Source organism: Coregonus clupeaformis, chromosome 37 (genome assembly GCF_020615455.1).
Source record: "Coregonus clupeaformis isolate EN_2021a chromosome 37, ASM2061545v1, whole genome shotgun sequence".
In the NCBI taxonomy this organism is placed as follows: Eukaryota; Metazoa; Chordata; class Actinopteri; order Salmoniformes; family Salmonidae; genus Coregonus; species Coregonus clupeaformis.
Window position 1 is genome coordinate 14,472,921 of NC_059228.1, and position 15,001 is coordinate 14,487,921.

Below are 15,001 nucleotides of genomic sequence, written 5' to 3' on the forward strand. Positions count from 1 at the left end.
AGGCCAAAAAATAAGTGTAAAGAGAAATGTAGATGGCATTCTTTGGTGTTTCTGAATTTTTTTCGGAAAGACCATAGATAAAAATGTATTTATAAAAGTATTCAACGCTATGTCCTACGAGCTTTAATTGATCAGGAAGCCATTTTGGTCAAAAACACAAATGAATCCTCAGAGTGAAGAAGGAAGAGAAAGATGAGAGAGAACAGGAGAGAAGAAGAGGGAGAAGCACAGGCATCAGAAAGAAGCAGGAGGATGTATGAAGAAAGAAGGACAGAAAAGAGAGAGAGAGCGAGAGTAAGGCGGGGAGAGAGAGAAAGAGAGTAAGGCTGAGAGAGAGAGAGAGTAAGGCTGAGAGAGAGAGAGAGTAAGGCTGAGAGAGAAAGAGAGTAAGGCTGAGAGAGAAAGAGAGTAAGGCTGAGAGAGAGAGTAAGGCAGAGAGAGAGAGTAAGGCGGAGAGAGAGAGAGAGAGTAAGGCGGAGAGAGAGAGAGTAAGGCAGAGAGAGAGAGAGTAAGGCAGAGAGAGAGAGAGTAAGGCAGAGAGAGAGAGAGAGAGAGAGAGTAAGGCGGAGAGAGAGAGAGAGAGTGTAAGGCGGAGAGAGAGAGAGAGAGAGTAAGGCAGAGAGAGAGAGGGAGAGAGAGAGAGAGAGAGTAAGGCGGAGAGAGAGAGAGAGAGAGTAAGGCGGAGAGAGAGAGAGTAAGGCAGAGAGAGAGAGAGTAAGGCGGAGAGAGAGAGAGAGTGTAAGGCGGAGAGAGAGTGTAAGAAGGAGAGAGAGAGAGTAAGGCGGAGAGCGAGAGAGAGTAAGGCAGAGAGAGAGAGAGAGAGAGAGAGAGAGTAAGGCGGAGAGAGAGAGAGAGTGTAAGGCGGAGAGAGAGAGAGAGAGTAAGGCGGAGAGAGAGAGAGAGAAAGGCGGGAGAGAGAGAGAGAGGCAGAGAGGGAGAGAGAGAGAGAGAGAGTAAGGCGGAGAGAGAGAGAGAGAAAGGCGGAGAGAGAGAGTTACATTTTGTCTGCTGTCCATGCCGACGGGGTGCATATCTGAGTAGCGCTGCTGCATCCCCGGGTCAGCATAGAAGCTGCTCAGCTGTGGGGGAACTGGAGGTAAGGACTGGGGCTGCTGCTGATGCTAGGAGGGTGGAGAACAAAGTAGTTAATAACAGATACACAACCATCTGTTCCAATCTGATCACTCTCAAACTTCACTTCTGCACTAATTGAGGCCCCCTCTAAGATCGGAGGGTGAATATGGAAATGGCTCCATCTATACTTCTTGTAGGGTTACATTACATTTTAAATCTGAGAGAGTGAGTCAACCAGGGCAGACGGGAAGAGAGACAAGGATGCAAACTGGCGAGGGCCCAAAAAGTTGACATGGAAACATGGGAAAATTCTGTGTAAACTGCAAGGAAATGTGCTTATGCTCAGAGAGGGGTTGTCACGTTACCAACACTTTACTAACGATGTGATACAAGGTACAATGTCACAATCCCGTTTTTTTATACGTTCTGCATGTGTACGACACAAAAACCTGTCCCTGATATTCACACCTCTACTCAATACAACACATTGAATTTAACTTCACACGGTTTACTGTATAATAGATAAAGCTACTGTTCATATCCAAAGGCCTAGCTGTGATTGGGCAGGAGGGAATAGAAATGCATAATCTGCATTTTCATTGAAGCAATAAGGAGGAAAACACACTATATGAAACCATAATTAGCCTACTCGTCAGACAACTGTACACAAATAGCCTACACTCTCCCTCACACACACACACTCTCCCTCCCTCCCTCCCTCACACTCTCCCTCCCTCCCTCCCTCCCTCACTCTCCCTCCCTCCCTCACACACACTCTCCCTCCCTCCCTCACACACACTCTCCCTCCCTCCCTCACACACACTCTCCCTCCCTCCCTCCCTCACACACAACCTCTCTCTCACACACACACACACACACACAGCTCCCAAAAGTTAGGCACCAAACTGAATTTAAGGAACACCAGAAAAATATACAGATGTTTTATTTAGATATAGATTAGAATGACATTGATTAGGCATCCTACCTTTGAAGCGTCTCTTTGACTAGGCTGTCTGTCCTATGCATAGCCAAGTTACCAGGTTGTTAGCTATCTAGGTAACATGACTAAACAAGCTTGTTTGTTATCAAACAAAAAACTAACGGCGCACGAGTAGTTTAAAAACGGCCCGCGACATGGTTTATGGAATTATATAAAATGCGCATCAACTCGTGGTAGAAAGGGAAGATTATCTCCGGTAATATTGGGCATAACTTTTGAGTGGTTTGGTCTAGAGACACACGGTTTTCAGCGATGTAAAGGCGCAGGCGTGACTGTCACTGTGCTCCGTTCTTCCTCTATGGCAGTGGCACTCAGAGGCTGCGTGACAGCGAAGCCTAGTCAGACTGGACTGTGCTCTTGTTCTTGTTCTTACAGGCGGAATTAAAAGATACGTGTATCTACATCGCTCCAATAATAACATGTAACAGAAGCCTCATCACTGTCTGCACACCCCAGATCATCATCACGGCTAAATTACATTTTAAAATTGACGGAGATGCGGATGGCGAGAAGCAGATGAGAAGGCGAATGTGCAAATTTCTCTCCGCCCGCTCTTTCTGCACATCTCCATCCGCTTTAAAATGGAATTTAGCCGTGATGCTAATGGCTGGTTAGGTGATGCAGCTGATCACACAAGCTGTCACACATGATAATGGATGAAGCACTATGGCATATCTGACATCACGCTCTGAACTCGGTTTGATATTCTCATTGTAGGAAGCGCAGGGAAGCATTCTGTGCTTAGTCAATGATTTCGATATGAGAAACATACACCTCCCACCAACATTTTATTTTCTTCGGATCTACGCAGATTACCCATTTTGAAATCAAAACGGCGAATATCGCCGAAAAGTGACGAGTCCCTGAGAGAGACAATGATCAAATTGGAACCAAACCCTGGAAGAACTCAAATCGAGGTCTAAGATGTCACTGGGTAAGGGCCACCAGGATCACGTTCAGTGGGGAGACAAATATTTTCTTCAGTTTCACTTCATGTCTACTGAATGTGACCCCAGGTGTCTGTGGAGGCTAGGTGAGGCTCACCGATTGGTTGGCCAGCTGAGGTAAGGTCTGAATGCGCTGGGCGTTCCATTTGAAGGGCATGTTGGGGTTATACACGGCCTCCACTAGGACCCTGTCGCCCACCTGGGGGGTCTTCCCTTTCACTGCACTGTGGAGACAACACCCATTATTCACCCACTTGGAAATGCTTTAGAAACTGCAATATATGGAGACTTGAAAAATACATTTCTGCTTTAGAATAATGGTACACAAATCAGGGATGCGACCAGCAAAATATAGAAAACCCATGGAAAAAAGGTACTGGTCCGATGTAATAAGACACTTGATGTAAAACATCTAGCTAAGTCTTCTGTGGCCCAATCCCAAATGGACTCCTAGACCCTATGTACTTGTGGAGATCTGAGAGGGCTTGGGCTAGAGAGGCAGAGACTGGACACTTACCTGAGCTGGAAGAAGACGTCCTCGTCCACAAAGCCAAAGGTGTCGTGAAGCTTGTTGACCACGCCAGTGAAGACGCGCTGCTTCTGGGGCTGGCTCTGCTGCTGGCTCTGCTGCTGGCTCTGCTGCTGGTGGCTGGAGCGAGGCGTGGGATAGGACACGGTGATCTGGGCTGTCTGCTGGGGGTTGGACAGAGAGAGGCTGGTGGGGAGAGCCACGGGGGGCTGGGGAGGAGGAGGAAAGTTATAGGTCAGCAACTTCATCCTACTCCTACCTTCTCTATTAGTCCTAAATGTGTGGATTGTATCAAGCCTAGGGTTGCAAAACTCTGGTAACTTTCCCAAATTGTTTCGATTTTCCGACAACCTGGTTGGAGGATTCCTGGAATCAGGAGGGAATAGGCAGAAAAGCTGGAATCTTCCAGCCAGGATTTCTGGTAGACCTTGGAATTTTGGGAAAGTAACTGGAATTTTGTAACCCTAATCAAGCCCACTAAATTCAAAACATGTGTATCTAACTGCTGGAAGTGTCTATACGGAGCCGATCATGTTATTTGGGATTTATTGGAATCAAATGTCCTCATTTACCAGAGGTGTTGATTATTACTCTGTCTCATTGTGGCCATACACGTCACATTGTATTTGGCTGTATGCTATGAAGAAGGTTAAAAACTGAAACTTGTATAGGTAAAGTGATAAGGCGGGAATGCCTACCGGGAATTTGTTTTCACCACTCCAGTTCTTTCAACATCAGCGCAGGCGGCAGAAAAGGAGACAAGGCCGCGTTAGGATGTAATCACAATTCTTTCCCCAATATCTTTGGGTTGTATTGTACCGCATGCTTCCAAAATCACCACCTCCGTATAACCAGAGAGCTCTTGGAATTTTCATGACAAAATGGCATCTTCTTAGACCTATTATGTTGGACTAAATAATTATCCTCAAGACAAGCTGACTTCAGTTGCATTACTTTAGCTAAAAGGTTATTTAAATGTACCAGAAACTAGTTTGTTCCTAATTATCCTACCTGTGAAATCAGCGCTTGCTGGGGCTGGGGGAGCTGTGGAGAGTGACAAGAGGAGAGAGGAGAGAGAGACAGAGGAGAGAGGGTGAGAGACAGAGGAGAGAGGGTGAGAGACAGAGGAGAGAGGGTGAGAGACAGAGGAGAGAGGGTGAGAGACAGAGGAGAGAGGGTGAGAGAAGTAGAGAAGTTAATACTGACAGTGTCTGTAGAAGAGTACATTCCACACACCAGCACCAAGCATAAATGGCCTTGTGATTTGACTGTGCTGCGTCTGTGAACTGCTGCTGCTTACCCCGTACAAGTCTGTGTGTTGTTGATGTTGCTAAAGAGACGGGGTACACAAACACGTAGAAATTGCAATAAGTCTTTCATTGAGTCAATAGTACAGTGTTGATTGATACATATCATGAGTATGGCCTTTCTCAAATCAAGGCGATTCAGAGTTGTCTGTGTGAGTTGCAAACAACAATAATTTACCCCGTATGAGTCTGTATGTTGTTGTTGTTGCTAAAGAGATGGGGTACACAAACACGTAGAAATTTCAATAAGTCTTTCATTGAGTCAACAGTAGTGTTGATTTATACATATCATGAGTATGGCCTTTCTCAAATCATGGCGATTCAGAGTTGTCTGTGAGTTGCAAACATCAATCATTTACCCTGTACGAGTCTGTATGTTGTTGTTGTTGTTGTTGCTGAAGAGACGGGGTACACAAACACGTAGAAATTGCAATAAGTCTTTCATTGAGTCAACAATACATTTGTTGATTGATACATATCATGAGTATGGCCTTTCTCAAATCTAGGCGATTCAGAGTTGTCTGTGTGATTTGTAAATATCAATAATTTACCCCGTATGAGTCTGTATGTTGTTGATGTTGCTGAAGAGATGGGGTACATAAACACGTAGAAATTGCAATAAGTCTTTCATTGAGTCAACAATACATTTGTTGATTGATGCATACAGTGCATTCGTACAGTATTCAGACCCCTTGACTTTTTCCACAGTTTGTTACGTTACAGCCTTATTCTAAAATGGATTAAATAAATAAATCTCAATCTAAACAATACCCCATAATGACTAAGCGGAAACAAGTTTTTAGAAATATTTGCAAATGTATTAAAAATAAACAGAAATACCTTATTTACATAAGTATTCAGACCCTTTGCTATGAGACTCGAAATTGAGCTCAGGTGCATCCTGTTTCCATTGATCATCCTTGAGATGTTTCTACAACTTGATTGGAGTCCACCTGTGGTAAATTCAATTGATTGGACATGATTTGGAAAGGCACACACCTGTCAATATACAAGTTGACAGTGCATGTCAGAGCAAAAACCAAGCCATGAGGTCGAAGGAATTGTCCGTAGAGCTCCGAGAAAGGATTGTGTCGAGGCACAGATCTGGGGAAGAGTACCAAAAAATTTATCCAGCATTGAAGGTCCCCAAGAACACAGTGGCCTCCATCACTCTTAAATGGAAAAGGGTGGAATCGCCAAGACTCTTCCTAGAGCTGGCCGCTTGGTCAAACTGAGCAATTGGCGGAGAAGGGCCTTGGGAGGTGACCAAGAACCCGATGGTCACTGACAGAGCTCCAGAGTTCCTCTGTGGAGATCGGAGAACCTTCCAGAAAGACAAACATCTCTGCAGAACTCCACCAATCAGACCTTTATGATAGAGTGGCCAGACGGAAGCCACTCCTCAGTAAAAGGCAGATGACAGCCCACTTGGAGTTTGCCAAAAAGCACCCAAAGGACTCTCAGCCCATGAGAAACAAGATTTCCTGGTCTGATGAAACCAAGATTGAACGCTTTGGTCTGAATGCCAAGCATCACGTCTGGAGGAAACCTGGCACCATCCCTACGGTGATGCATGGTGGTGGCAGCATCATGCTGTAGGGATGTTTTTCAGAGGCAGGGACTGGGAGACTAGTCAGGATCGAGGGAAAGATGAACGGAGCAAAGTACAGAGAGATCCTTGATGAAAACCTGCTCCAGAGCACTCAGGACCTCAGACTTGGGCGAAGGTTCACCTTCCAACAGGACAACGACCCTAAGCACACAGCCAAGACAACGCAGGAGTGGCTTCGGGACAAGTCTCTGAATGTCCTTGAGTGGCCCAGCCAGAGCCCGGACTTGAACCCGATCGAACATCTCTGGATAGACCTGAAAATAGCTGTGCAGCGACGCTCCCCATTCAACATGACAGCGCTTGAGAGGATCTGCAGAGAAAAATGGGAGAAACTCCCCAAATACAGGTGTGCCAAGCTTGTAGTGTCATACCCAAGAAGACTCAAGGGTGTAATCACTGCCAAAGGTGCTTCAACAAAGTACTGAGTAAAGGGTCTGAATACTTATGTAAATGTGATATTTCCGTTTTTTTATTTGTAATACATTTGCAACATTTTATAAAAAACTGTTTTTGCTTTGTCATTATGGGGTATTGTGTGTAGATTTATGCATTTTAGAATAAGGCTGTAACGTAACGAAATGTGGAAAAAGTGAAGGGGTCTGAATATTTTCCGAATGCGTTGATTGATACATAATGAGTATGGCCTTTCTCAAATCAAGGCGATTCAGAGTTGTCTGTGAGTTGCAAACATCAATAATTTACCCCGTATGAGTCTGTATGTTGTTGATGTTGCTGAAGAGACAGGGTACACAAACACGTAGAAATTGCAATAAGTATTTCATTGAGTAAACAGTACAGTTGATTGATACATATGAGCATATGGCCAAAATATCATATCACTGGAATGTTCTTCTTTTTGACTGTTTGATGTTTTCAGAATAATAAAAGTTCTAAATATGCATTATGGGTAATACAGACCTGACAATGACACTAAAATACACAGATGCGATAAAATATATATTGGCACAGTTGCACCATTCACAATTTCTTCTCAAATAAGTTAAGAATTTGAAAAAATAAAGTTAACTGTACAGGACCAAGAAAAGAAAATCTACAGAAATTTAGATTTTTCACTTCAAAGTAAAAAAAATGTTTTTGACGGTTTGACTGGTAATATATCTCACCTGTGGTAAATTGCAGGTTCCTACAGGTAGAGCTGGGCGATATGTCCAAAATATCATATCACTATATTCTTTGTATTTTTGACGGTATTTTATGTATTTGATGTTTCTTAATTCTAAGTAGTTTTAATGGTCTTTCTCCATTCTGATTGCTTTAAAATGTTTAACCAAAATGCAACCAAATTGTTATATTATATGTTTTCTTGTAACTGTCCAGTCCTGTCCTGTCTAGCTGTCCCTACCAGTACCTGTTGAATGTCTTGTACGTCTATATGTCTTGTTTTGCAGGTTGCTGTTGTTTTGTTTTTCTTTGTTTTACTCCGACTCGCATCAGGTTAATAGGTTTGGGTAGGTTAAGCAAGGGTAGCGGGTGGTCAGTGGTGGAGATGACAACTGAGTGGTTTTGTGCACCGCCCTATGGGACTCCCGGGTCACTGACAGTTATGACACCGCCTGGGATCGAAACCGGGTCTGTAGTGACGCCTCAAGCACTGCGATGCAGTGCCTTAGACCGCTGAGCCACTCGGGAGGCCCTTTATGAGAATAATTATTATCATCTTTGACTGTATTATCAGCTTCAGTTGCAGTTCTTACTTTCGCCACTAGGGGTGGCTTTCCGGGGGTATATCTGGCAAGCTTGCCCTCCCGAAGTTGTTGAATTGTTGTGCTAGAAAGTTAGACAGCAGTTCGCAGCTGTTACAAGTTTCTTACTGGCGATAAAAACGGATGATTGACATACATTTTTTGAGTGATTAGGTAAAGTAAAAATCCAAACCGGTCTGAATGAATACCGGTATATCGGGTTTTCTTTTACAGTTTGCCGCCCCAGCCCTACATGACTTTGAACTTTCTCAAATCAAGGCGATTCAGAGTTGTCTGTGTGAGTTGCAAATCAATAATTTACCCCCGTATGAGTCTGTATGTTGCTGATGAGACGGGGTACACACGCAGAAATTGCAATAAGTGGGGCCTCCCGAGTGGCGCAGCGGTCTGAGGCATCACTACAGACCCGGGTTCGATCCCAGGCTGTCACAGCCGGCCGTGACCTGGAGACCCATGAGGCGCCGCACAATTGGCCCAGCGTCTGTCGGGTTAGGGGAGGGTTTGGCCGGCCCAGGATGTCCTTGTCCCATCGCGCTCTAGCGACTCCTTGTGGCGGGCCGGGCGCCTGCAAGCTGACTTCGGTCGCCAGTTGTACAGTGTTTCCTCCGACACATTGGTGTGGCTGGCTTCCGGGTTAAGCGAGCAGTGTGTCAAGAAGCAGTGCGGCTTGGCAGGGTCGTGTTTCAGAGGACGCATGGCTCTTGACCTTTGCCTCTCCCGAGTCCGTACGGGAGTTACAGTGATGGGAAAAGATTGTAACTACCAATTGGATATCACAAAAGGGGGTAAAAGTACAAACAAAAAAGTACTATAATAATTTGCAATAAGTACACTATATATACGCTAAAGTATGTGGACACCCCTTCAAATTAGTGGATTTGGCTATTTCAGCCACACCCGTTACTGGCAGGTATATAAAATCGAGCACAATCTCCATAGACAAACACTGGTAGTAGAATGGCCTTACTGAAGAGCTCAACGTGGCATCATCATAGGATGCCACCTTTCCAAAAAGTCTGTTTGTAAAATGTCTGCCCTGCTAGAGCTGCCCCAGTCAACTGTAAGTGTTGTTATTTTGAAGTGGAAACGTCTAGGAGCAACAACGTCTCAGCCGCGAAGTGGTAGGCCACACAAGCTAACAGGATGGGACCGCTGAGTGCTGAAACGCGTAAAAATCATATGTCCTCGGTTGCAACACTCACTACCGAGTTCCAAACTGCCTCTGGAAGCAACGTCCGCACAATAAATGTTCGTCGGGAGCTTCATGAAATAAGATCACCTTGCACAATGCCAAGCATCGGCTGGAGTGGTGTAAAGCTCGCCGCCATTGGACTCTGGAGCAATGGAAACGCGTTCTCTGGTGTGATGAATCACTCTTCACCATCTGGCAGTCCGACGGACTAATCTGGGTTTGGCGGATGCCAGGAGAATGCTACCTGCCCCAATGCATAGTGCCAACTGTACATTTTGGTGGAGGAGGACTAATGGTCTGGGGCTGTTTTTCATGGTTCGGCCTAGGCCCCCTAAATTACAGTGAAGGGAAATCTAAATGCTACAGCATACAATGACATTCTAGACGATTCTGTGCTTCCAACTTTGTGTTAACTGTTTGGGGACGGCCCTTTCCTGTTTCAGCATGACAATGCCCCCGTGCACAAAGCAAGGTCCATACAGAAATGGTTTGTCGAGGTCGGTGTGGAAGAACTTGATTGGCCTGCACAGAGCCCTGACCTCAACCCCATCAAACACCTTTGGGATGAATTGGAACACCGACTGCGAGCCAGGCCTAATCGCCCAACATCAGTGGCAGAATGGAAGCAAGTCCCCGCAGCAATGTTCCAACACCTAGTGGAAAGCCTTCCCAGAAGAGTGGAGGCTGTTATAGCAGCAAAGGGGGGAAGAACTCCATATTAATGCCCATGATTTTGGAATGAGATGTTCGACGAGCAGGTGTCCACATACTTTTGGTCACGTAGTGTATTTAATTGCGTAAACAATATATTTGTTGATTGATACATATCAAGCGACCAGCATTAGCAAGGTCTTTTTCATGATAAGTGGGTGATTGAGAGATGTACATCAATAATTTGCACCAAAAAAATTATATAACATATAAGACAAATACTACATTGGACGAGGTCAAAGAGAATAAGAGGGAAAACTGTGCAGCAGCGTCTAGCATCTAACAAATCTGATTTGACAAACAGTGAGGCAAATGTATTTTACTTAAGTGAAACCCATTGAGTGAGTGGTCTACCTTACGTGATATGAACTGGCTGCTCTGGGTTAGAACACACAGCGTTCTTAAAGTTCTGACACTCTGCCAGTTTTGCTGACGAGCTCTAATTCATTTACAATCCAAGCAACAAAAACATGTAACAAACTACCAAGCAACAGAGCACTACACCAGATAAGACCCAGTGGCATTCTCAAAGCCTTTAAAACAGTACCAATGTCCACCACAGAACATCACATTACATTACTGACTCCATGACAGGGAAACAGAATATTTTGTACAACTAAAAAGGCAAGATGTGATCATTAGGACAGAGATTGATGAAATTAGGAATTCTGGATTGATTGTCATATGACATCTTCCTCCAACTATAGCCATTAGGGGCAAAACTCAAAACGCACATTAGATCAATAGCTTCTAAGTGCAACTTCATCCTACTCAACCTAGAACAGGATATTTCACGTGGTGTATTGGCAATGTGTCTCACCTGATGGGTTACATTGTAGAGCTGCTGAGGAGGCGGCTGCTGCTGTGGAGGAGGTTGTTGCTGTTGCTGCTGATACTGCTGCAGGGCCGAGTTGATTTGAGACTGAAACAATAGGAGAGACGAGCCAGAGAGAGAAAAAGTTAAATGACAGGGGAGGCAGGTAGCCTAGCGGTTAAGGGAGTTAGGCCAGTAACCGAAAGGTCGCTGGTTCGAATCCCTGAGTCGACTTGGTGCAAAATCTGTCTGTCCCCTTGAGCAAAGCACTAAACCTTAACTGCTCCTGTAAGAAGCTCTGGATAAGATTGGCTGCTAAAAGACAAAAATGTAAATGTAAAATGTTGATGCTCTGTCTGGATAGACAGACTCAAGCGCGTAAGGTACGACTCAGATGTTAGTTTGAGGCAGGTGATACGTCGACAAAGATACTAGCTAGTCGAAATGTGTCATCTTTTTCTTTTGAATGAAATTTCAGGAAATGGCCCTTGGTCATTGAGTTCTGTTGCGGTTTATATGAGTGATGTCACTTTGAAGGGAAGACTATTTACTGAACAGTTAAAGTGACTTCATGCTCAACTAGAGACAAGTGAAGAAAAAAGGGGTATTTTTCTCAGCATCTAAAGAAAGTGGTCTGTCTGATGGTGGGGGGATTTTATAAGTTGAATCATTTCATTACTCACTCACAAATCAGAACAGGTTTTCCAACAACACAGCTTCTTCAAGTCTAGTGAGGTATGGCCTCTCACCAAGCTCTGTAACTGTGGTTCCCAAACCAGTTTGTCTGACCCAAATAATGTTTCTCATTGGGAATGTTTCTTCAGTAAACAACATTTTAAAAACTTTAAGTGAAATTAGCCGTGACCAACCAATGGGGAATCTCCCCACCATTTTGGAGACTATGGGTTGTGTTCACTTGGCACGAAACTGGAGTTACTACCTGAGCTTATACAATAACAACAAATATTATCATATTCTGTTTGAGAACGTTTAGCTACATTGTGCCTAACTGAACACTGCCCTGCTGATCCTAGTGTAGCTCACCTGTTGCAGTGCTGCAGCTGCGGCGGCTGCAGCTTGCTGCTGCAGGGCTGAAGTCTGCTGGGACAACTGGTAGTTAGCGGCAGCCGACTGGGAGTTGAGGGAGGCTGCAGCCATGGCTGACTGCTGGGAGTACATAGAGGGAGACGCACCCAAGAGAGATGGCTGCTGCACACCTAGAGCTGCAGGGGAGAGTGGGGTGTGGAATATAATAATTCCGAAAGAGGATGGAGTGAGGAGGTAGGGCAAGCGAGAGGAATGGAGAGATAGAAAGACGGGTAGAACGAGAAACAAGAGGAAAAAATGGCAGGAGAGAGAAATAAAAAGTACAGTACTTTTAACATCGTTGAATGTCCAGTTGACCACTGAATCCCCTCCATCACAAACTTTGCCAAACAGATCCGAGACGCACAGTTTCCTTCAAGCACTGTACCCTCAACCCCTTTAATTTTATCCCACCAATGAGCACAGAGTATAAAATAAAATACAGTTATCCAGCAAAGTGTCATACTCACAGTGTAGGCTGTTGAGGTCCAGGGACTGTCCTGAGTGGCTGGGCTGGGACACCACTGTGGCAGCAAACTGGGCCGCCCACGGAGGGTTCTTCTGACCCCCAAACTGGGCCATGAGTCAATGCTCGAGTTTAGGTGTATTGACGGAACCAATTTAAGTTTATATTCTGTCAATACAACAGGAAATGGGCCTGTTAATATAAGGATTCTTCATTTGACATTTACCTTTGCTTTGAACACAAACATTGACAGCTAGCAACAAAAACAAACAATACCAGGAGAAGATTGTTACAGATTTACTTGCAGCTAATACAATACTTAACTAGCAACACATAACCACGCAGCCAACGTTAGCCTGGCTAATATAACGTTACCTCCTTGGCTAAAACGACAACAACGTTAGGCCTCCTAACAGCTTCCTTTAATCAGCAGGATAGTAATGGGACTGGCAACAACAGAATGGGTAAACAAGCAATTCGTAAAAATAAAAACTTTAGATGTTGGCAAATGTCGCTAGAAACTACTGTTAGTTGGCCAGCTAACCGTAACTAAGTTAGCCCTATAAATAGTACGCCAAATTCATGATATTACTTTTTTTTATGATTAGAAAGCATTAGACTTAATGAACTTGGCGAGCTAGCTCTAGTTTAGATCCCTGTAGACTTGAATAAACGTACTTCACTTGTTGCTAACGTGAGTTAACTATGTTAGTTAATGCATTCGCTAGACACTTGCAGAAATTAACTAACGTTAACTATAAATAGCTATAGGCTAGCGAACATGTTTACTTTGGCTGGGTTAACTTGCTAACGGAGATAAATAGTTAGCTAGGTACCTAACTTGCTAACTAGATGGCTAGTTAACTATAATGACGACTCAAGGGTTTTGTTTTCAAAACAACAATGACTAACGTCGTTAGCTAACTAATGCATTTGTTAGACACTTGCCGATATTAGATAACGTTAGCTACCTGTTAGCCTTTAGCTATAAATAGCCACAGGCTAGCTAACAACATGTTTACTTTGGCTGGGTTGGCTTGTTAACGGAAATACATTTTTAACTTAGCTAGCTACCTAGCTATAATGATGACTCGTGGGTTTTGTTTTCAAAGCAACGTTGACCAACGTCGCTAGCTTGATATAACGAGGCCTAAGCTAAGCAAGGCAACACACACGATGCTGCCTGAAATGTTAGCAAACAGCAAGGCTGATGGAAATTCAAATTTTGCACCAATAATTGCATTCTGCAATAAGGAAACCATCCGAACTGTATCTGTAAATGTAAAGTTCTAATGGCATTAACGTTACCGAAACAAATTGTCCTCACTGCTTTACCTCTGTCCTGCTCTGTTCACTGGCGGAGATAGATCCAAAACTGTCACTGCGCACGCGTGCTCCATACGGGTACTTTTTTTCATATCAGAGAAACTGTATATAATGATGAGATGTTCTTGTGTCCCCCCTAAAAATGGGAGCCGTTGTCCCAATTATCACTATATTCCCGCGTGGACACAATTTAACGAGTGGACTCTCTCGCTTCGCTTCTTCCTCTCTGGTCATATGTGCAGGTGTAGGGGTCATTTACGGTCACGGTAACAAGGTTCATCATAGACCCGTGCCTAAACACGAACAATGAAAAGCTTGAAATATCACTGCTGCTCTGTTGCAACTTGGAGAAAATATTAAATACAGTGTGTGATAATATACTGTGTGAGAAATAATATATGGAAAATATTGCATAATATACAGTGCCTGTGTTCATCACTAGCCATGTGTCCATCTCTAGCCAGCTACCACCCAGTTACTCAACCCTGCACCTTAGAGGCTGCTGCCCTATATACATAGACATGGAATCACTGGTCACTTTAATAATGTTTACATACTGCTTTACTCATTTAATGTATATACTGTATTCTATTCTACTGTATTTTAGTCAATGCCACTCTGACATTGCTCATCCTAATATTTATATGTTTCTTAATTCCATTATTTTACTTTTAAATGTGTGTGTATTGTGGTGAATTGTTAGCTACTACTGCACTGTTGGAGCTAGGAACACAAGCATTTCGCTACACCCGCAATAACATCTGCTAAATAAACTCAGCAAAAAAAAGAAACCCTGTTTTCAGGACCCTGTCTTTCAAAGATAAGTCGTACAAATCCAAATAACTTCACAGATCTTCATTGTAAAGGGTTTAAACACTGTTTCCCATGCTTGTTCAATGAACCATAAACATTTAATGAACATGCACCTGTGGAACGGTCATTAAGACACTAACAGCTTACAGACGGTAGGCAATTAAGGTCACAGTTATGAAAACTTAAGACACTAAAGAGGCCTTTCTACTGACTCTGAAAAACACCAAAAGAAAGATGCCCAGGGTCCCTGCTCATCTGTGTGAACGTGCCTTAGGCATGCTGCAAGGAGGCATGAGGACTGCAGATGTGGCCAGGGCAAAAAATTGCAATGTCCGTACTATGAGACACCTAAGACAGTGCTACAGGGAGACAGGATGGACAGCTGATCGTCCTCGCAGTG

The 15,001-nt window shown here is 44.0% G+C and overlaps 1 protein-coding gene across 1 annotated transcript in view; it reads right to left on the reverse strand.

Annotated features, from left to right (window-relative positions):
* Positions 1-13,837, reverse strand: part of LOC121553773 (cell division cycle and apoptosis regulator protein 1) — a 32,610-nt gene extending 18,773 nt beyond the window's left edge. The window contains exons 1-8 of the mRNA XM_041867154.1: positions 13,798-13,837; positions 12,467-12,630; positions 11,955-12,133; positions 10,917-11,018; positions 4,562-4,594; positions 3,539-3,759; positions 3,119-3,245; positions 999-1,121 (exon numbers count right to left, since the gene is read on the reverse strand). Coding sequence (XP_041723088.1) covers positions 999-1,121; positions 3,119-3,245; positions 3,539-3,759; positions 4,562-4,594; positions 10,917-11,018; positions 11,955-12,133; positions 12,467-12,578 — 897 coding nt within the window. The 5' untranslated portion in view covers positions 12,579-12,630; positions 13,798-13,837. The remainder of the gene's footprint in view (positions 1-998; positions 1,122-3,118; positions 3,246-3,538; positions 3,760-4,561; positions 4,595-10,916; positions 11,019-11,954; positions 12,134-12,466; positions 12,631-13,797) is intronic.
* Between the last annotated feature and the right edge of the window lie 1,164 nt (positions 13,838-15,001).